Source organism: Lineus longissimus, chromosome 13 (genome assembly GCF_910592395.1).
Source record: "Lineus longissimus chromosome 13, tnLinLong1.2, whole genome shotgun sequence".
Classification (NCBI taxonomy): domain Eukaryota; kingdom Metazoa; phylum Nemertea; class Pilidiophora; order Heteronemertea; family Lineidae; genus Lineus; species Lineus longissimus.
In genome coordinates this window covers 7487283-7509906 of record NC_088320.1, presented here as the reverse complement: position 1 = coordinate 7509906, position 22624 = coordinate 7487283, and the positions used below count along the sequence as shown (strand labels likewise).

The window sequence follows — 22624 nt, the reverse complement described above, 5'->3', positions numbered from 1 at the left end:
GCTGATAGTTTTTTCTTAGTTTGAGAAAGATTAAAGAGAAAGTCGTGAAGAAATATTATTTTGTCTTCCATGTTTGTCTCCAGCTCACAACTGCCTACTTCTGTCACCTTGAGCTTGGTGGCAACACCAGCAAAGAACCCTACTAATTCTACAATGAACTTTTGAGGTGACCAGGTCGAAAATTCCGATTTATACATGTAATATGATAATACTATTTTAAAGATCGTATACCGATTCATGTGTACATTAATTTCAGAATTATTGCAAGAGTTCCGCCGTTACCGGAGAGAACTTTTATGATAGCTATTCCTGTAGACATGTTCCATTATGTTATGAACGCACGGATGATGACCGAGGGTCGCAAAGCTCCTGTTGCTGACTTGGGCCCATCGTTCTGGGAGATCGAAATGGTCTACAAGTTTATCAGGAAAAGGCTCATTTTTGTTATCGTTGCCTTCGACGTTTTTGGCAATATAGCGTCCATACTGATAACGACACAGAGGAAATACCGTCGTACTTCAATGTGTATATACTGTACATTGGTCGTTTTGTCAATCCGTTCACCTGTGTAGTGTAGTTGTTCTTTACAATTCGTCTTTTTCTGCAACATGTAAAAAAGTATGAATAAATTTTCTCACATACATGTAATTTGGAAAATAATAATTACCTATTCTTCTACCGTGGTAAAACTACAAACGGAACAGCTAAGGACGTCAACATAATGTTATGTATTGCATGCTTTACTGTGAGAATTTTTTCAGAAAAATCGTTAATTGGTTTTTTTCAGGAAAAAAAGCGTATGATATTATGATACCCATTGGTGGTATTCTATCATGATGTTCGGATGACCTTTAAAACATGACTGGTGCTCGTGCGTTTTGCAGTTTATAGAAGCTGCGACATGACGTGGAACATTGGCAACGTCTCCTTTTATCATGCCGAACCACCATCGTTTTGCCCTCCAGCACCCCAAACATAACATTTAAGACTGGACTATAGTCGACCTGTACTTACTCCAATGTCGTCTGATCGTATAAAGAAATACGGTATCCTTCCCTCCCACCTTTCCGTCCGTGCACCTGTCGGACGGCTGTGCAAGTATGTCTCTGTTGTGCCACCCCTTCTTGAAACTGTAGCACTCGCTGTTGTCCACGATGCCGAAGTACAATACGTCCTCGTTGTCCTTTAATGTATCATAACACGGGTGTACGACCGTCTTATCTAGCGCCGAGTCGATCAATGCTGATTTGAAGTTCGCCACCATGGTTCCTTTTAGGTCGATACTTTTGCCTTCACTTGTAGTGAGGAAACATCCATATTCTGCAAGAAAACTAAATCAATACAGCTATTTCTTCTCAGGTAAGTTGCGCATCATCCTGAGGAAATCAGGGGTTAATATTCGCCTCTCCGGCCCTACACACGAACCCCGCAATGGCTGAAGTGAAATGCGACCAATCAGAGTGTCGCCAGCATCCGATTCCATGCATTTCATCAACACTGTATCATCGATACATTTCCATTGGTTGTTCATGTATCTTGGTGACGGAATGTACTGGAATCGACACTGACTGATATACATGTATCTCGGATGGTGACTTAAATATTACGTACAATGTACGCCTGGGCCCAGATGTTCAAAAGCACAAACGTCCCGTTATCCCTAACAGTTACGTTAAGTATCCCCTTAATGACGTTATCTCTTTCAGTCAAACCCATTAACATTTTCATGTTAAGACTTAATGTCTCGAAAAACTAACGTTGTTTTGAACAACTCAGCCCTGTATTTCAGCCAATGAGGGGAAATGTCTCAGGGGTGTGTATTAATTAGGGCCAGATAGAAGCAAACATTATAAATCGCTGGAAATGTTTCAAACATACATTCGTCTTCATTTCCGTCCAGGTACATGTATATTGAAAGCAATAAACGTACTCTTTCTAATTATCTTATTATTCATCCGACAATGTAAATAGTGGGCCAACTTTACCTGTATATTGCCTGATCTTGTATAGAAATATTGTATCCTTCCCTCCAACCTTTCCATCCTTGCATTCACGAGATGGGTGTTTAAGAAGCTCTATGTTCAGCCACCCCTTTTTAAAGCTATAACACTCGCTGTGGTCAAAAATACCGAAGTACAATACATCATTGTTGTGTTTGAGTAATTCGTAGCAAGGGTGTACGACTGTCTTTTCAAGAGCCGAGAAATCCAATGACGATTTAAAGTTCTTCACATGGGTTCCTTTAAGGTCGACACTCTTCCCATTGCGTGGTGCAAGGAAACACGCAACTGGCTCATAGTCTGCAATAATATCAATCTAGTATTAATGTCATGTATTCAAAGAACTAGTAAGCATTTACAACTATAAACAGTAAGAAGTAGGATATCCAGCGGCACGAGTCCACGGTGGTGTTTTTCATATCGTTCTTGCCAAAGGTACTTTAACTCGGGAATGCAGCCATATCATATTTACCAAAAGATGGTGGTGTATGTTGAACACTACAGAGTGGCCCAGAATTATTTTGCTTGAGACAATATAATTCTAGGCCGGCTCTATTTGGCAAGCGGCTCGCCGAACAGGCATCTTTTTTTGCCCTGCTTGGAGAGCCGCTTGCCAAACAGCACTAAAAATCAACTCTGTTCGGCAAGCCGGGCTTGCCAAACAGGGCAAAAATACTACCCTCTTTGGCGAGCCGGAGAAGTAACAACATGTTGGCCAATCAGAGAGCAGTGACGTCATATTCGAATTTCTATGCGCATATTTAACAATGGCCGACTTCCCGCTCTCGATTCAATTTCTGTTACTAAACTCGGGTTTTGGTCAATAATCCATGAAGAAACATGTACATGTACATGACTGTATGGATTTACAAAAAAAGTCGTCAACGTGATTTAACTGATAAGCATGTTAAATGAATTAGTGTGCATTTCTAAAGGCGTTTCACTGTAACTCCAGTGTTGCTGACCGTGTTGCCACGAATGATAATGAGCTCCTGGATGGTTGAATATGCATGAGTTCGGCTCTCCATCTAGGGCAGTAAAAGGCGCTGTTTGGTAAGCCGGACTTGCCAAATAGTCACTTCCATAATTCTATTGTGTATCCATTGTGTGAGGGAAAATAATTGTGTCTGAGATTGAATTCTAATTTGATTTAACTGACCACGTGTGATTATTGGTTCAGAGCCAGATGTTGCCGACAACGGGTGATGGTCTAATACTTAGTAGAATAAGTGTAACACCTTGTGACTCGAAACAATAGAACAAACATTATATGAATGTCAGTGGCATGCGCTGTATGCTCTGACGCACACATGTACACACGCTGCCTGTGCGTGGTGCTAAAGTGCCTTCTAACAACTCCTGAAATCTCTATACTCGAAAGACGCATTTGAATTACACAAGTCGACGGACTCTAGTCCATTCGTAAATGTTATGTCCGCATCATTTGGGGCTCTGAAGGGCGAACTACTGGTCGGCTTTCTTTGAAGTTTGATTTCAATTGATCCTTGCCACAAAGCCCAACAGAATCTTTTCATTTTAGTAACTACGGTTGCAAAATATACTTTTTTGTGTGCATTTTTGTACATTGACGTAGTGCATTGAATGGGGACATTTTCCGCTCTGTTCGGTTTTCTTCTTGACCAATCTGGATGATATGTTCAGGATATCATTCGTTTGTGTCTATCTACTCATATGCCAAGAATGAATGAGAAATACCCAGAAACACAACATGGCCTATCGAGGGGACCCTCAAAATGGCCGTTGGGCCATTTCATTTCTGGACTGAGAATGCTGAAGTCCTAGAATCCTGTTGGGCCTTGAGGCAAGGATGAATAAAAACCAAATTCCAAAACAAATCCAACCAGTAGTTCGCCCTCCAGAGCCCCAAACGATGCGGACATAACATTTACGAATGGACTTTAAAACGATACTATTGTTTCAAATAACAGCTTCTTACCCAATGACCTTGAACCTATTACGTTCCATAGTATCAAGAGGATGCTACTAACAAAGACTAGCGATTGTAACATGACCTGAAACATGATCAGAAATAACAAAAGGAGTGACTAAAAATTGGTTTTATTTGATTCTTGGCTGCAAAAATCATCATCGTTATCATTACCGGCGTCATCGCCCTGTAGTGGGTTTTTGCCAGAGGTTCGGAGTTTACTTTAGGCTGATGTCCGTCTTTGTGTGATCATTTACCTGCCCTGGCATAGACATTCAGGTACACATGACCACTGACTTAAATCCCATCTGACTTGGTAACTTGTTTATAACATGCAAAGGTAAGAAATATATGCTTAAATCTACTGCATATCTAGTGAAACAAAGCTGCCTGGTACATGTTTGAAATAATAGTCAAATTTGGAAAAAACATCACCATCTTTTACACCCTGTGTATCGGATAACGAAAGGAAAATGCAATAAGTACAACACATAGTACGCCGACTTACTTTTTCTCCGTGGTCGTGAAAAGGAATGCTGCTTATCGTCCAAACTTCTCAATGATTTTGCTGGAATCTACAATGTTTGTGGACTAGCTATAATTGAGCGCAATCTGTCCGTGATCAACATATGGTGTCCACGGGTTGATTGGTGGTTGCAACACATTATACGATATACTCAATCAGATAGAGTCAATGGATATGCTGGTTTAAGCTTTGTTACATCTAAACCAATGCATTGAATTAAAATATTGGGTCCTGTATTGAATTTGGTCAAATTCTCCTCGACACAATTGAGCCAAGACATTTTTAGTGAGGTGTCTGTTCTCGTCTGGTTTGGGGTTATTTGTTCACTGATAAAAAAATAAATAGGTCAAAGCGCTCAGCCTAAGAAAGTCATCAACTTCAATCGGTGCAAATTTTCGGCAGGGTTTATTAGCACAACACTGGTATCTTCCTCTCCCTATCAATGGTAGACATTTCAGTGTATTTTAGGTGTACATTTAGGCATCATCGCAAGCTTTAGGAGTACTTGTTTTCAAGAGACTAAACAATGTACATAATTATTTTGCTTCAACCTGGTGGTTATTCAATTAGTCGCGTTGTATCCTTGTCCACTGATCGAATTCTGCCGGCTTCGGTGAGCGAGAAAGAAACTTTCGCGCTAGGAATTCATTGAACTTTTGAGGGCGAAAATATAACGAAAATCGTGGTTTTCTTATATCCCCAAGAGTAATTTTTTTTTGAAATGGTCAAACGTATTCAGAAGTATAGTGTTCCAATGATACAGAAGAAAAATAGACCTATTGAATTAAAAAGCCATCCATTCCTTTAAGCAGTAGCTTTCGTACCAAGCTTTTGTGCTTTTTCGGCCAAGGTGTACACATTTGATAACTGCATATACACAGCTTCTGCCCGGCATTGTATTCAACACAGGCCTTTGATCTTTATTGCCCTGCTTTGGGAAACCCTGGTATTTTTCACAGGTGTTTTCGAAATCCGTTTTTCAGGAAAAAGTCGGACATTGTCGGATAAATCAGGAAAAATTTAGAGAAACCGTTAAGAAGTCGGAAAAAGCCTCCTACTAAGTCAGTGCATATGGCTGGCAGCTGTACTTTAAGAAATTAAACTAATTTGTTTCTGCAACTGAGCATGATTTCTAATGCAAAGTTCTCATCAGAATTATTTTATGAAACGTCGTACAGACATTTTGTGAAAACTATGTTTCATTATCACCAGCTGTATCGAAAATGTTACCAGCAGTTTCATATTTTCATTTCGAATTGTATCATTTCGAATATTACATTGTACGTGTACATTGAGAATTTCTCAAAATAAGTTTACTTCTGATGGAAAAAAACACAACAACAAAACAAACACCGAATATGCAGCTCAAATAAATGTTTTGACGTAAGAACAATTGGCAGTATATTCCAAGTATTTTGAATGCTGGACAACACAAAATGGCGTCAAATCACGGTACCTGAATCTCGCGTGTTTTTAAGCCGGGTTTGCCTCATCACCGATAGTGGCGCTCCACGGTTCCGAAGTTGCATTATGATAGTGAGCCAAACCAAACGATGGGTAAATAGACTTTCCCAATAATGATCAAATTGTGTAGAAATGAAACAGGTAACCTTTCTGAAAAATTGACCAATTTAGCGACTTCATGTGGGACACACTGGTGTTCGGCTACAGTTCGATGATACCTTGCTATGCGTTTTCTTATTAAAATGTTTGATTAACGTCGTTTGTATTGGCGTTGTTGTTGTTTTTTTTAGAACATACCGGCAGCAAAACCAGGTATGTGTGCACAGTATTTCCGACTCTTTGTGAGTACTGAGTCACAAACATTTTTTTTATACACGCTTTATAAATCGACCTCAATCTTTTCAAAGACACATACGCGTCTTGGTATCTAGTTCAGCATTTAGAATGAATGATCATGAATAAGATGATCCTATATATATGCAATGCACGTACTATTAAACCATGCAAGCATAATAGTGTGGACTATGTATAAGAACCTCTATCAAACAAGTATGAATAAGGCCTAAGAAACGTCCATTCCATATTTCCATTCCGCACAATCGCTATGTGTGGTTACGTGTACAAGAACCATAAGTAGAGTGAACCTTATTCAAATCAGGAACGAAGATAATGATAAGATAACTTATGCGACAAACTGAGGAAGTTTGAAATGTCATTGGCTTCGCTTATAATGTCGTTCATGGGCATGGTTCTGCTGGTGCAAAGCGGTAAGTTGTTTCTTTATTCTCGCTTTATTTTGTATTGACTCCTGAAAAAGGGATGAGTACAAATAAATGGTTAACTCTGAATATTGCATTGTAGTAATCCTCTCAGTCGACATTTGGGTTTTGACTAAGACTACATATATCTGCTGACAATTCTATATCAGCTGCACCTTCATCATGTTTATAATTACCAACTCCGCATAGTCGTATATCTTGCAGTAGTTTGCTTTCACACTTGTAATCTAAGTTAACACATTTCTTTTCAGACCCCTGTCCAAGATGCAATTCCACTGGAAGATATAATGGATTTCAGTGCACTGGTAAGTGACAGTGGAGTCATTCAATGGCATGCATCGTTCAAAGTCACGGGACGAACATTAGGACCACTTTAACCTACATGTATGCATGGTCCAATAACGATAGGGGATGATATTTTTGCCGTGATATTTTTGCCGTTGCTGTTACCATTTTCGTTGCATTTTGGAATGCAGAATTAAAAAATAAATCATGTTAGTTCTGCAGACAATCTTACATCGGTCTATATGCACACTTTCAGTGAAACCCTTTATTGTAGCAAACACTGAACCCAAACACTGGTGTGGCCATTAAAGGCGCCGTTCTTTAAAAATTTTGAATTTGTAATTGAATTTAAAAATGTCCAATTGCGGAAATGCATACCGAATATAAATTTCAACATTGCCATTGTGTAAAATGATACACAAATACTATGTTTCAACAAATTCGTATTCATAATAACTGCACTACTGCATTGTGTGGGGTAGTGGGTTTCTATTCAACTCGACCACCAGTAATTACAAACGGTGTACCTCTTTAAGTAGACTCTGACTCATTCTAACATGGCATGCTCAGTACCGTGCAGATATCTGAGACAAGACCACTGATGAATATTCATAGGTTGGAGGGTCGAGGCCTATCAATTAGACGAGTGCATGTTTTGAACTCTCAAGTACATATTTGGAGAGATATTGAAAAAATATTTGTTGTGGCAAGTCTACAGATATAAAGAAATTATTTGATGAAAAAATTAATTTCGAATTTTGCTAATTGGGTAATAGGGGGCGTGTTTTGAGATTTTTCTGCCAGTTGGCTGAAAAGAGTGGAAATATCAATGTCTGTCTAATTTGTCGATTATCAAAAAATGTCCGTGGTCAACTACCAGTTTATTTTTCACCATTTACTTGCCCGACTGTCCGGAATATCATATCAAAATTTCAGATTCACAACCCCACGCAGTATTTGATGCGTCGCGGTCAAACATTGACAATTTAACTGCTAAAAGGCTTAAAAATTAAATTGTGGTCTTGTCTCATCTAAACGACCACTCACAATTGTTTCGACATCTTTCAGAAATGAAACGCCAAAGAGATATTGTGCCAATTAACGGTTCAATACTCCTGATGAACATCACCTCTGGTGTATGCAGTACATTAAACGTGACGGTGAGTCAGATAATCTGGAGTGCAAGCTAATTTCAACAGGATTTCAAATAAGGATCTCATTCAAATATCAAATTCGGATAAATGAAGTTACACCACCATTTCTATTTCGGTCTGGGGCGCTCAGGCTGAGTTGGTATATAGTTTCGGGTCAACCAAAATACTCTTATTCCAGCCGTACCCTTAAGCTTATGGAACCGTATTCGGTGTGCCTACTCAAATAGTAGAGTCAGAGTCTTTCAAATAAATTGAAATAAAGTTTTATTCATTTGAATGACTCTGGTATAGTCCAGTTACTTTCTTAGTTCCTTTATTTCACTTGTAGTTTTTCGCTATTAGCCCACTTTGATTAATCAGTACTTCAGCAGGTCTAGTTTTGGTTTGACAGGCTTGAGATGTTAACAATATAGCATTACACACAGTCAGTTGATATACAATATTCATCTTACAAGAAAGTATTTAGATTTTTCCTTACCTTTTGTTCAATAAATCAGATAACGAATTTGATAAGTAATCACTGGTAGGAGGAGCTCTTAACAGTTTCTCTAACTCTTTTTCTAATTTATTCGACCAAAGTTTTACATTGTCCGACTTTCCCCTGAAAGCTAAGATTACTAGAAAACCTGTGAAAAATACTAGGGCTTCCCAAAATAGGGCAATAAAGATCAAAGGCCTATGTTGAATGGGGTTAATGAGATGACGCAATTGAGTAGGTTAATTAAGTAATATTCACAGTTACGGCCACTCTTTGGGTTTACCACTCAAATTTTCACATTTTTTATAGAAATCCGACCTTTCAGGAAAAAGTCGAACAATGTCGGAATTTTGTCGGATAAATCAGGAAAAAGTTGGAGGAACAGTTAAGAAGTCGTAAAAAGCCTTCTACTAGTGAATGTATTCTTTATTAATGAGCAAGACTAAGGTCATGGATATGGACAACACACTACATTACGACTACAATGGAAAAGTAAAAATCCAAAACATCTTCTGAACAACCCGAAAACAAATATGTACACACAATTCTAAATAAACTATAGCAAGAAACTGGAAACTTCGTAAAATCAGCTTAGGCTATAATGTGTGTGAAGAAAGATGCCCAAAATATTTTAACGAGCTTTACAGCACACCATTTTTAACAATTTAATGATTGAACTTCAGGTAGGGTCATGTTTTCATAAGAACACTTGACCTAATAGATAAGCCCCACAGGTGGCGCTGCTTGGTCACAACCGGGGGCTTATTCTAAACGATTTTAGTTTTTCAAATCCGCAACAGGATTCTTTCGTGGCACATTCTGTTGCCTCGGATTTAACTGATAATTTCTAAATATCCTGTAAGACACAAAAAAACCTGCCACATTGTAAATGCAACTTTTTATATGATTTGTCGCTTTCATTCACAAATTACACAATAATCATTGTACACTTACAGATTTATTCGCCAAAAAATGTTTTGTTCTTAAATCGACGCCCTACTCTGGTGTGTAGGCTGCGTCAACGTATTTTAATTCTAAAAGTCCCGATTGGTGACCCGTGTGTAACCACTATTGGCCAATCCCGAGGCAGACGAAGTACGCACTTGACAGACTAAAGCATACTCTATCACACGAGAATTATTATTTTTCAGATTGATGACAAGAATGTTCTTAATGATGAATGGGCTACCAACTGTCAATCCTGCTACTTGAACATCACATGCAAGACCTCAGCGCTATACAAATTCAAGAGTGGAAATGAGACGCTCCATGAGGTTAAGTGTGATGATGGTAAGCAGTATACATGTACCTTGAAAACTTGCAAAAGTACTTAGATTGCATGTCACTTCAGGGTGGCCCAGACATTTTTCCCTTGCACGATAGAATTCTATTGTGTATCCATTGTGTGAGGGAAAAGTTTTCTGGGCCACCCTGTACATCAGACGCGGGGACAAAACCCATAGTAACGGTAAAGCTTATGCATGTAACCTGAGCCTATGATTCCAAGGTATTCAAAGGTCATCGGTCCGATTTTTTTAAACAACCCTATCTCACTCAAAATTTGTTAAAGGCCGAAACAAAACAAACACAAAAGCTTTCGTCCTGGAAGGGACAATGATGCACCCATTAAGGTGTCAAGGGAGTGTCGGATAATTCTACAAATTTCGGCAAATAAACTTCGTAAAAATGTTGACCTTAAATTACTAGGAGTTATAAACAGGTGGAGTTGGTGCCTCATTTATGAACATGTGAAAAAAATAAGAAATATATACAGAACATTTTTAGCTAGTGCTTTTCAGCAATTCTTCTCCCTGTCCAGTCCATCAAATTAGTATCAAACCAGAGTCTTTCTAAATGAATACATCGTGATAACAGTGAATTGAATCATGGCTTAAGGAATTGATATCTCGCTGTCAGTATTGGGTGTCTCCCAAAAACCGCGAGGGTAGAGCTCATGTCGACGAAAACCGAGTCGTAGCCGAGGTTTTGGCCATTTTAGCTCCACCGAAGCTGTTTTGGTGAGACAATCAATACCGACAGTGAGATATCAATTTCTATTCTAAAACATCTCAAATTAAATTTCGAACAAAGTGGTTTTAAATGCTTTTTGAGTGCTTCCATATTTTGCACCAACCCAAGCGGTCATGGTTGCCTCACCCTAACTACTGAATTAACAACGAGGCTTCGTTTGCGCATAGTGCATTTACACTGTAAAGTGCGGTTCGTTCTAAATCCAGGTATTTTGGAATGTACGTGTAAAATCATGTCTTTGTCCACATTCCAGTTAGAATTTATTGGCTTGGAATCATGAGCGGCAGCATCAGGTTTGGGTATGTTTTATAATCAAGTCCTTCTCCCTTTCCAGTTTGTCCTGCAGTTAGAATGGTTGGAATGGAGTTGTTGGAGATCGTGCTCATAGTGAGCGGAAGCATCGTTTTCATATTCATGGTCATTCTTATCTTCACCCACAAGTACCACAAGTGCCAGGCATCCGAAGGTAGACCAAAACTGTTCTAAAACAAATCCATTCTAATACTTACTCAGGAGGCTGAAGACCGTAACATACCTTGTTAAGGTGTCCGCTAAACATGTCTGTTAATGCAAAACTGCTACTTAAAAAATAGTTGTAAAGAGAGCGCACATATGAATCTGCCTGTTGACACCCCGATTTCTTCCGACAACCTTGCGAAAATGCCCGTATCCATGTTAACCACTCTCAAAAACGTATATTTTTGTCGACGTTAATTAAGAACCACTCCGAAGTGGTATCAACGTGGTATAAATGTCTATTCCTATTATATATTAGGTCGCCTATCTGATAGTCACCTTTTGATCAATAGATCGGAAACCTACCATTACCACGTTCACGAGGATGTGAAGCGACAGGTACCCTTTGTTGTCGCTTTCCACAACCTATATTAATTAGAAGCCAGCTTCGATGGTCACAATTACTCTCAAAAACATGTCTCACCCACCTTTAATAATAAGAAGACAAATTTCGGAAGTCACAATCAGTTCAAAGCCTTGTCAGAACCACTTGCCATTTTAAAACGAACAAATATGGCAAACTAGGATGGATTTCGGGTGAGGCTGGGACTAAAAAAGCGAGTTTTTTATTGTAGGTAATAAAACCGCCTTCGAAAATTTGATCTGGCACTTCAAAACTCCCACTTACATTACGTCATTTTACTTTGCAGGAGAAATTGATGACGTTGACCACAAGCAGTGCATCTTCATCTTTGTTATCATAGCTTGCCTTTTAAGCATCATCACTACTCTGGTGGTCATTCTCAAACACACAGGGCTAGTCCACTGTTTGGCCAGAGGTAATTATAAAGAGGAAGGCTTCGAAGCTCTTTCGTAGAGCAACGAACAACAGAGTATGAAGTATGAAAATGTGCTTTACTGATAACTTTATCTCAACGTACAATCCGAGTCTTTCAAATAAATTCATTTGAAGGACTCTGGTACAGCTAATTATAGAAGACATTGTAAGTGTATGCGTTATTGAATCAGCATAATATGACTTCACGACATGGTTACCCTCGTAGTTGGTATTTCACCATCCGTATTCGTAGATGAAGATATTGATACCGAACGTGCGGTGTTGGTTGTCTCACCAAAACCGCAAGGGTAGGGCTAAAATATAGACCAAAACCGAGGCGAATCCGAGGTTTTGGCCAACAGTTTAACTCCACCCAATTTCTATTCGAAAACATCTCAAATTAGATAACGAATAATGTGGTTTGAAATGCTTTTTGACTGCTTCTACATTTTGCACCAACCCAAGCGGTTGACCATAACCGTTGAAATCAAAACGAGGCGGCTTCCTTGGCGCATAGTGCATTTACACTGTAAACTGGGTTCATTTTTTTATCAATCTATGTTTTAGTAGAATGGTGCACTAAATCCTGCAAAAATTAAATAAATGTGTCTGGTGTTTTTTTACCCGGTGCAAAGTATCCATGCGAATGTATTGCGGATGTGTGGTCTTGAGGCTTATCTGACAACTTAGCCTCCTTGTTTGCAGACTCCCTGGGCCTAATCTTTGGGATCGTCATCGTCCTTCTCGTCTCCCTGATTGTTTTGATTCTATCCATCTTATGTCTCGTGCGGAAGAAGCCAAAATCATCCGAGTAAAGAGGCACAATTGAGGTAGGCTACCTTCTGGAATTCTCCTGACACACGCACCTGACTATCATCAATCCTGACTCTCTCCCATCTTTGGCAGTGTCTTGGAGAATACATACACAGCCAAGGCCAAAGTTGAAAACATGTGGTCAATAGACGGCTTGCGAAAACACATTTCGGCCATTTTGAAAAGGCCTTTTCACACAGGCAGCGTAAGTTTACCATGACATAAAAGTCATCTTTTAAATCAAATCATCACCAAAAGCATTCAAAATAGCATGAACATTGGATCGCATGGACAACTCCAAGTAAATTGTTTGAATAAGCTTGTATATTTGTACTTTTCTGCCATGGTAAACATACGTTGCCTGTGAAACCGGCCTTTTTAAAATGGCTGAAATTTATTTTCGCAGGTTTTTGTTATACTAACCAGTGTTACATTTCATTCAACTTCCACCTCTGTGCGAGCTTGTGGGTAATGTTAATTTTATCCTCAAATCCAAGTATTTCCACAATTTATACGTGAACTAACACGACAACGACCGAATGCGTCATAACAATATTTTCTTCTTTTAGGGTAATGATGTCTACTGGCCGGGTGCCACAAGCAAACCAACCCTGAACGAGAACATCAATTGACTTGTTTTTCTAATGAACGACAGAAGTACAGAAAGTCGGCGACACCAGTCACTATTTCTCCCAGGAACTATACAGACCAAAGTGTTCGTTCATAAACCATTGATTGGCATGATTGACACATGGATGGATCATTGATGATTATCACAAGCCACGTTTTAAACACAGTTCATATCATTGATTGGTCTATGATAGCCGATAACCGTAGGCCTTCGTGTGTTCCATATTATGTATTATATATTATAAGGGAAAGTGCATTCCAGAGTTACTGATCCGTTCGATTTGGGTTTCACCTCAGCGTGACATCCTTACGGCACGTGTTGATGGTTTATGTTTTGTGAAAACAACAAAGTGACTGTTAGTAAAAAAACTAACCTGGGACATATGTACACAAAGGGTATGCGAAATTATTCATAATACAATGAATAATTTGAATTTATAATGTAATAGATAACCATGATAGGCTGGTTGATAATTCATTCTTGCTGTACAGACTTGTTAAGAATTCATGTATTTTTCTCATAGAGTTTTAATGGTATATAGATATTGATATACATAACCAGCCACTGACAAAATACATGTCATTTTCCTGTATTTTACCCTACACCTCACCCACATTTGATCGGATTCTACCGTATGGAGTGTACACTATCTGTATACGGCATATAAAGCAGCATATGGTGAGCTCGTTTTTCGATCACTCAGACCTCACTTTCCATGACCCCTTGGCTGCAAAGTTAATTAGAAGAGACAAACCAGTAAAAAGCCTTTTCGGTTACAAGATAAGCCATTTTCCAGAAAATGTGAGGAAAAAATATCAAAATGGCGGATAGCGAGAAATCTTATTCCAAAAGATATTCACGCATAATCAATCAATTCAAGCGCTTTATAGCTTAGTTATAAAGCAGTATGATATATTTAAACCAATACGATATGTATCCTACAAGTTAAACACAGGACAATAAAACACTGGTGTTGTTAAAATGTGAAAAGATAATTTAGATAGTACCACCCCCACTCTTTAACTCAAGTATCAAAGCTTTACTGGAAGCCCCTTCATGTTAGGAATATTTGTGGCCGATTTTGAGGAGATACCATTACAAGTAAACCAATTAACATCCGCGGCCATTTTGTAGATGCAAACGAAATCAAACCATGAATAAACATTGGCACGGACATATAATAGGAGTTCAATGTTAGGTGAATAAGATTAATGTTCTACCGGCTGTTTGTCAAATCCTGGCGTTAAACCGTAAACCGTGATATTTGAATTCAGAAGAGAAATCTCGCGATCAAGCCAGTGCTCGAGATGAGTTGGAAACTAACATATCGTTGTCCGCTGATGCTGACGTCATAGCCAGCAGTCGCTATCATTATCTCCGGCAGCAGCTAATATCTCGCACACTAAAAGTATCACCTTGACATGTTTCTTGATCATCTCCTTTAACTCAAATACAAATATAAAATATAGGTGGATATTGTCTATTGAAATTCGTTCATCTTTAATTGCTTCATTTTGTTGCTTAAAAGCCCGATGATATTTATAACGCCCATCTGAAACAAGCATTTTTGCACTCCAGGACTGACGACTGTCCCGATTGTTAATGATGATAACAAGCGCAACACCTCTGACGCAATACAACACTGATGCTTATAGGGAATTATGATCATACAAAGTTACCTGAACTACATGTAAAATACCAGACAACTTGACAATCAGGGGTCAGTAACATCTACATGACATGTCATTTTAGAGATAACAGAATCCCACGTGACACTCTTACTCTACCCTCGGCTCCCTACCAAACTTGGCCCCTGTGATAGATAGTAGGAAAGATCTGACCCAGGGGTGGGGACGGGGGAATGGTACCATACATCCCACGAAAACGGGGTATTTCTTAATCAAAGCGTCGTATTTTCTGTCGTCTGCCCACGGGAACAAAATAAATTGAAGTTGTACTCCCTTCAAACAGCTTCAGGAATGGGACCATACATCCCGGATTGTGACCGTACATCCCAGAATGGGACCATACTTCCCGGAGTGGGAGCGAGCATCCAAGGAATGGCGGACGAAATTTATAAAAAATATTTTTTTGGCTTGCATTTGTCCTTCATGCTCGTGCTCGGGAACGTTAATCGCAAAACTGGCTCCATCAAGCATAGCATTTCTCATTGAACTATCTAATAGTGCCAATCCTATTTATACGTTACAACTGGCTCTCTGCCACATTAGCCGGTACCACCTAGGGGCGGGAAGACGTACTAACTTTACAATGTTTTTTCGGTCAATGACGCCTGACAATGCCTCTCGAACCTTTGTCTGACTTCTTTAACCATGGAGATCTATTGTAAAGATGGTTTGCGTTCCCGACCCTAGGTGGTACCGGCGTATCTGGCAAATGGCCTATGGCTTCTATTGTACTCTTAGCGAGTCTAGTCGGTCTAACAGGTGAGATGTTTATGTCCGTTGTAATCTGAATTACAGCTGCGTGTTTTGTTTACTGATCTTCTATGCTCATAATTTATAATACCAACACTGACCTATTTGTCTGCATATTATACACAAACGCTAAAACCTGGTGTAGAGTATTCTAAAACATACAAGCTTTTGTGCCATTAGAATTAAGCAAGAAAGTACACTGCCCATGTGAAATAAAACAATAAAATGTTATGTATAGTAAAGTTGGTAAATCTAAAATTATCGCCTCACGTTGAAATTGGTCTTACAAATGAAGTGATCGTATAAAGTGCGACTTAGGCACCTTCTTCAAAGCTCAACAAGAACAAAGCCCGCGCATCTCTTCGGTGACTCTGCCTTAACGCTGTAGTAGGAGGCTTATTCTGACAGCTCAATGATTTCTTTAACTTTTTCCTGATTTATCCGATAGAAGTTTGACATTGTCAGACTTTTTCCTCAAAGGTCGGATTTCTAAAAAAGCTCTGGCAAATGCTCAGTCTTCCCAAAATAGGGCAGTAAAAATCAAAGGCCTGTGTTGAATGTGGTTAATAATAATAATAATAATAGGTATTGGAACAGGATATTACAAGGCTGAAAGAACAATTTAGTTGGTGTGTACTACTCATCACTTCCGGTATTATATAAGCTGTTAGAAAATGAAAGTGTGCCGATCAGGGAGATCTGATCATATCAGGGTAGTGGAAAGAAGCCACCAATGAAAAAGTGCAAAATGTGAAAGAACTGTGGGACCTGAAAATGTTATTGTTATTGTTAGGATGGATTCAATTGGGGTCACGGCCTGTTAAAAGACCAGCTGCCCGAGAGACCGTCTTCTTTCCTGAAAAATAGAAAGCGAAATGCATCATACATTGAGTGAGTACTGATAGAATTGCAACATAGATTGGGGACAAAATTATTGAGCAGCTGAGCAACTCTAAGAGAAAGTGAAAATGAGAATGACACCAATTCAGTAACAATACCAGCTCACCAGCGGTTGGCCGAGTGCTAATAATAAGTTGTATTGCCTCCTAAAAGAAGATGTACGGCAGTATGGTATCGCAAACACATATTTTACATAAAAACACGTACACGAGTGAGTAACCCTATACATATTATATAAATGCGTATATATATATATATATATGTGTTAAAAAGATTTTAGTAAAAGTCTGGTAAGTTCATATGGTCAATAGCTGGAGTTGTTCTCCCTCGACGTCAGAAGGGTCCTTAGCTAGTCCAAGACACCACTTTCCTCAAGTGGGGCATTGGTGTGGATTGGTTCTCTCAGGGTCACCCTCATCGGAGAGAGACCCAACGATCTTAAACTTTCCACGATAGTGCCCTTTATGTTGAATTTTAGTAGGGCCAAAACCAGGTCGCTAGCCGGGCAGTCATCACTGACCAGGCGTCTGAAGAGTGCTGCAGTTTGGTCTTTAAGCAAGTCAGAAAGTTTATTCGTGCCCAAAGCACGAATAAGGGTACGGTGTCTGTGCCTTTTTACAAGTGTGACCTGTGTTGAATCGAGTTTTTTTACCATGTTCACATTACTCTTGCTCAAATTAATTGCAGCCATACCATAAAGGCGAGAGGTAACACAGACTGCTATCCACAGCTCGGTTTTTGCTTCAACACAGAGACTGCTCGGATCGCCCGCACTTAACTAGACAGTGTATGACAGTTACTAATGCGACAATCTGCATGAGGAGAAATAATTTTTGTCAAATCTGACGCCAAGAGTTTCAATAGACACAACACTTTCTAACGTATTTCCACCTAAATACCAGCTAGGTTAATAAGGAGTGACCCATAGTGTGAATACTAATTACTTCACTCAGTGAGGTTGCCTCATTAACCCCATTCAACAAAGACCTTTGATCTTTAATGCCCTATTCTGGGAAGCCCTTGTATTTTTCACGGGTGTTCTCGAATTCTGACCTTTCAGGAAAAAGTCGGACAATATCAGACTTTCGTCAGATAAATCAGGAAAACATTTGAGAAACCGTTAAGAAGTTGGAAACGCCTCCTACTACTGTAACATCTACCTAACTGAACGCTGTCATTCAGCCAAAATATGATTTATCGATATTCGTGTAGGCCTCCCACCGCAGACAACCTTTACTGGAAGGGCTTACTGGACTTTGCGCAACGAAACGAAACGAGCGAAATGGGGGAGCGACCATTATGTTTTACCCCAGTACGTCAAGTTCGATACATGGTGTCAGTCACCAGTATGGATGAGTGATGACCCACACCCACCCAGGCAGCTGAGACACATGTCTTGTTGGACATGCCTAGCGATTTTTACTGAATAAAAGCATAACTTCACGTCACACTTTTCGGGGTTGAAAATGAACTCACGTAAATTACCAAAATTACATGCCAAATTCGCACATGACCTGTTATTTCTCAAAGCTTGGAAGCTCAAATGTCTGAATGCAATGTATGCGTGATACGAATCGTTTCCTGTATGGTCGTTACAAGCCGTTGTCTGAATATGATGTGAACCTGTTTACCGTTCAATGCTGCTCCCTGTGACGCTGTACCCGCAAATGTTCAATGAACAAATGCTGAAAATGACTTATATGGCTCGTTCGCATCGTAAACATAGTGGTACCCGGGTTAACTGTCTTTGCGTTTGGCCTAATTTTACAACGATTACTCCCCATGTAACCAAGATCTAGGATGGACAGACTGTGTATTATGAATAGGAAAAGTCACCTAGGGACCGTTGCGTAAAATACTTTTTTGGCGAAATATTGCGCAAAGTCCAGTAAGCCTGCTTGAAGAACATTGGGAAAGAGGAGCATCGAATTAAAAACTGCTACAGGGTGTGTTCAGTGATCAATCTGCGAAAAGAGTGTGCTAGTATTAGAATTTATCGTGTACTATGTATCAACTTTTGATTGTAAATTGTGACGTCGTGTGACGAATATGAAGTCAATTGTCTGAATTTCCTTACACATCGCCCCCCCCCCCCCTCGCGCTCGCCCTATGTTATGACTATTAATAAAGGCTTTATAGAGACCAATACGTTTCAAAACAACAGGTGTTAGGGTTTTAAAACAACAGATGTTAGGGGCGCATGATATGAATGCTTTTCATGAATACTTTATCCAAGAACATTCAAAAACAAGGCTATATTTAATCTCCGGGCTATAATTTGAAACGAGTGGAACGATATTGCGCTTATCCCAATATTCAAGCATGCCATCTCTGCCCGTACTGTCTTCCCATTGCACGTGTATTGCACGTATAATGTACACAAATGTACACGGCAAGAATGCTCGAACAAAATGCCGTAAATGTGGCGATTTACAAAAGATCAACGAGTCTGCTGTGATGTAATCCTGTTTAATATTTTTGAAGTGAATATTCATTCCTATTTGGAGCCGATTGAAACTGTCAATGGGCCAAAACCTTAAAATCATCGTGTGCACGCACAAACCTGATCACACAGCAGTTTTCTATACACTTCAAAAATAGTGCGCATAAAACCCCTCAAAATCACTTTGTTTTAGGATGAATTTTTTCGGACAAAGACTTGAAATGCAATATGACAGCCTTTTCTGAATTTTTGGAATATAAAAAGCAACAAAAAGTCTTGTAATTTTGAGGATGAGGTAATTCACCACATTCAGATTGCAATGGCGGCCAATTCAAGCAGGGACGGAACGACGTCGATAAATAGTTCCGTCATGCGCAAAGAGGTTGATCATGTTGTAGCATTCTCACTAATATCCTTCACTTTAATTTTATAATTTTCAAATGGAGACTTTAGATATATCCTTAATCCGTCTTTTGATGGAAATTTTGTTCAGTTTTTTTTAACTTTTATTATGAACAAAAACGCATTTTAAGATTGGTCCTAATTCCACATTTTTAATTCCACAATTGTCTGTCAGTATGCATGACTCGCTTGCAAAGACAATCATGCACGGCACTGTCGCTGGAGGGAGGAAGCGAGAAAAGACCAAGGAAAACGTGGATGGATAACATCAAAGAGCGGAGCGGACCGGCCTCGCAACACCTCAACTTATCCGGAAGGCCGAAAACAGATCTACTTGAGCATGCATCACCGCTGCCAGCTGCCATGGCGCCCTACGACCTGATACGGTATGGGAATTGTTTCATATGGTCTGGCAAGTTTCCAGTTGTTAGAGGTTAGGTGTAGTATTTTTAAAATATATATACATTTTAGTTTTAAAAAAAAGAACTTTAGTGGCTTTTGATCTGTCACATGGTCATTAAAATGCTTCTCATGTCAAAATTGTAAAATAACTTAAAAACAACAGAGACCGTCAACACATTATTTCATGGAGGAAAGGAATGGACTTATCATGATATTTGTAGATATTTTCAAATTAAGTTTTTGATCAGAAAATATAAAATATAAGGTAATGGCCACGCCTCTTCCACACTTGTAGGCTGGATTATACTGCCAAGTTGCGGTTAAAGACCTGTGAACGAGCTGATAAATGTCTTCTTTGTTCTTGAATGCTATAAATGGATAGTTAATTATTATGTGTTTCTGGTAATTTGCATAATAAAAGGTGTACTTTTTTAATGTTGATACTACAATGTAAGCATGATTCCCAGTACATTATGAACATACATGTACACGGACGCTTGTCATTGCTTTAGATAAAAAAGCCCTTTTCAGCATTCGTTCTTGTTTACGTAATACTGGCATCAATCCAAAAAGTGGGTTAAGTTTGTTTGACAAATGATATCGCCAATTTGCACTTTATGGAGCTGAAATTTGGTCTGCTGAGGACCTTCGAAAAGGCAAATTTCGTGATACTTGGTCCATTGAACAAAAATGGTACGAATCCACCATTGAACATGTAAATATAAGTTTCTGTAAATTTCTTCTTGGTGTAAATAAAAAAGCTGGAAACATTCCCTCTATGAGCGAACTTGGGAGATTTCCTATCGGTATTGACATCATATGTAAACTCTACAACTACTATAATCATTTGAATAACACAGATAATCCAGTTTTGAAGGATGCTTTTTCTGAATCAAAATGTTTAGAGTCAAAGGGCTCTTATTCATGGTTTTTTGTATGAGCTAGAGTAAGCTAGAGTTGTAAAAAGCAAGTCCTATTACCATGTTTGAGACATTCCAATGAGCTCATCAATTTTACACTCAGATGTAATATTGATATACCAAACCTGGTAATCTCAAATAATTCGGTTTTGTGGGAGATAGACATGAAATCAGGTACTATATATATTTGTTCAGTTGGGGCATTCGATAGACTAATCACTTTCAAGGCCAAATGTCAAGGTGGGTGTGAAACTGATATGTCATATTTAATAATTATAGAGTCTTTTGATGAAGAGTCCGGTAACGGTAAGTTTCCGTTGATCCCACAGCTCTCTCGGGCAATTTACTCAAGCCGTAACAAAGCCCATTTCAATTCAGCTGCAATTGAAACAGAAAACCTAGATACTAGTAATATTCATCAGTTCAAAAGTTTGTAATTTATTTGACTTCGACTGTTTGTACATAATATGCAGCATTTATCTTGCAACATGAGTGTTACTCTGTAATATGTTTGTTTGAATTTCAATATAACGATCAATAATCCAACCAGAAAATATGCTCCGCATATGCGGTGTACACATGATTATTTATCGGGTATGTATCGTGTATCAAATAAAGACAATGAAAAAATGTTCCATGATAATTTTGTATTTAATGACAAACTTGTGACAGACACTTATACCGTTGTATCTTATGAGATGACACAAAATATTGATGTACAGATCATGAAATAAATATTAAAGGTTGAAGCCCACCGTCTTTCCAGCAATGTTGGTACGGTATACCTCACACCACTTTGCGTGAAGCATACGGCATTCAGTTTTCTTGATGTCGATTTTGTTTTGTCCTCGGCGGCATGGTACTTACATGTAGTACATCGCCATGACATGTCTTTCATTTATCTAAATCCTAGTTCATCTCTACAGTAATGGACAGGGTCATGTATTAATCCGCGAGGCAGCTACAGGACCGAACCGTAGTTCATAAAAAAACGTGTGTGTCCTGTTCGAAGGCCGCCTGTCAGACCAACTTTGACCAAGTGGTGAGCTTTTTGCATCTTTCTACATGTAGATCTAGAATTTCTGGGATACGATCCAGGCAAATATCAATAGATTTTTGATTTCGTGGTGTCAGTGTTCACTTTAGAATTATGTAAATTTCTGCCATGCGAGGCCAAAATAGCGACAATTCCTTGACATGACTTGCAGAATGTTATCCATTGCATGTTTTTTGATAAAAATAAATATCTCCTTTAACAGACTAGCTGCCCGGCAAGTTTGGAAATGAAAAAGTTATTGTTTGTATTTTTTGAACAGAACGAATTAGTAAAAAACATGAAATATTGTCAATAAAAGAGATTATCATTTCAATAATTCGACTTTTGATTAGTTTACTTTCTAGCAGGATCAATCCAACAATAAAACAAATGTAAACTTCGGGGCAAATAGACGGTCAACAGACTTTTTCGTCTCGTCTTGTGTCGAAGTTTTCTTCCCCCTTTTTTTGAATTTCCCTCTCCGTCGCCGCCGCAACTTGCTCCAGACGCTGCTGGTACTTTGCTGCATTCCTTCGTTGAAGTCTTTAGAAGGGTGGTAGGGACGGTAGCAGTGCACGAAATCACGAAATTATCGGAACCCGAATTGTAATGGATCAACAAAAATAAAAATAAAGATATGCACATACACGTAACCTTTAGATTTCCACCTGTTGTGTGAG

The 22624-nt window shown here is 38.9% G+C and overlaps 2 protein-coding genes across 2 annotated transcripts; one reads left to right on the top strand and one right to left on the bottom strand.

The window, feature by feature from the left end:
• Positions 1–49: 49 nt before the first annotated feature.
• Positions 50–4710, bottom strand: LOC135497605 (uncharacterized). The gene is made up of 5 exons (XM_064787388.1): positions 4457–4710; positions 3958–4033; positions 1986–2300; positions 1015–1320; positions 50–601 (listed from the first exon to the last, which is right to left on the bottom strand). Exons 2-5 carry the CDS (start codon positions 4028–4030, stop codon positions 585–587), a joined length of 711 nt encoding a protein of 236 aa, XP_064643458.1. The 5' UTR covers positions 4031–4033; positions 4457–4710; the 3' UTR covers positions 50–584.
• Positions 4711–6407: 1697 nt separating this feature from the next.
• On the top strand, positions 6408–14876 carry LOC135498152 (uncharacterized). The gene is made up of 8 exons (XM_064788330.1): positions 6408–6705; positions 6969–7022; positions 8071–8162; positions 9786–9924; positions 11000–11131; positions 11832–11960; positions 12665–12789; positions 13342–14876. Exons 1-7 carry the CDS (start codon positions 6648–6650, stop codon positions 12772–12774), a joined length of 714 nt encoding a protein of 237 aa, XP_064644400.1. The 5' UTR covers positions 6408–6647; the 3' UTR covers positions 12775–12789; positions 13342–14876.
• Positions 14877–22624: the final 7748 nt, after the last annotated feature.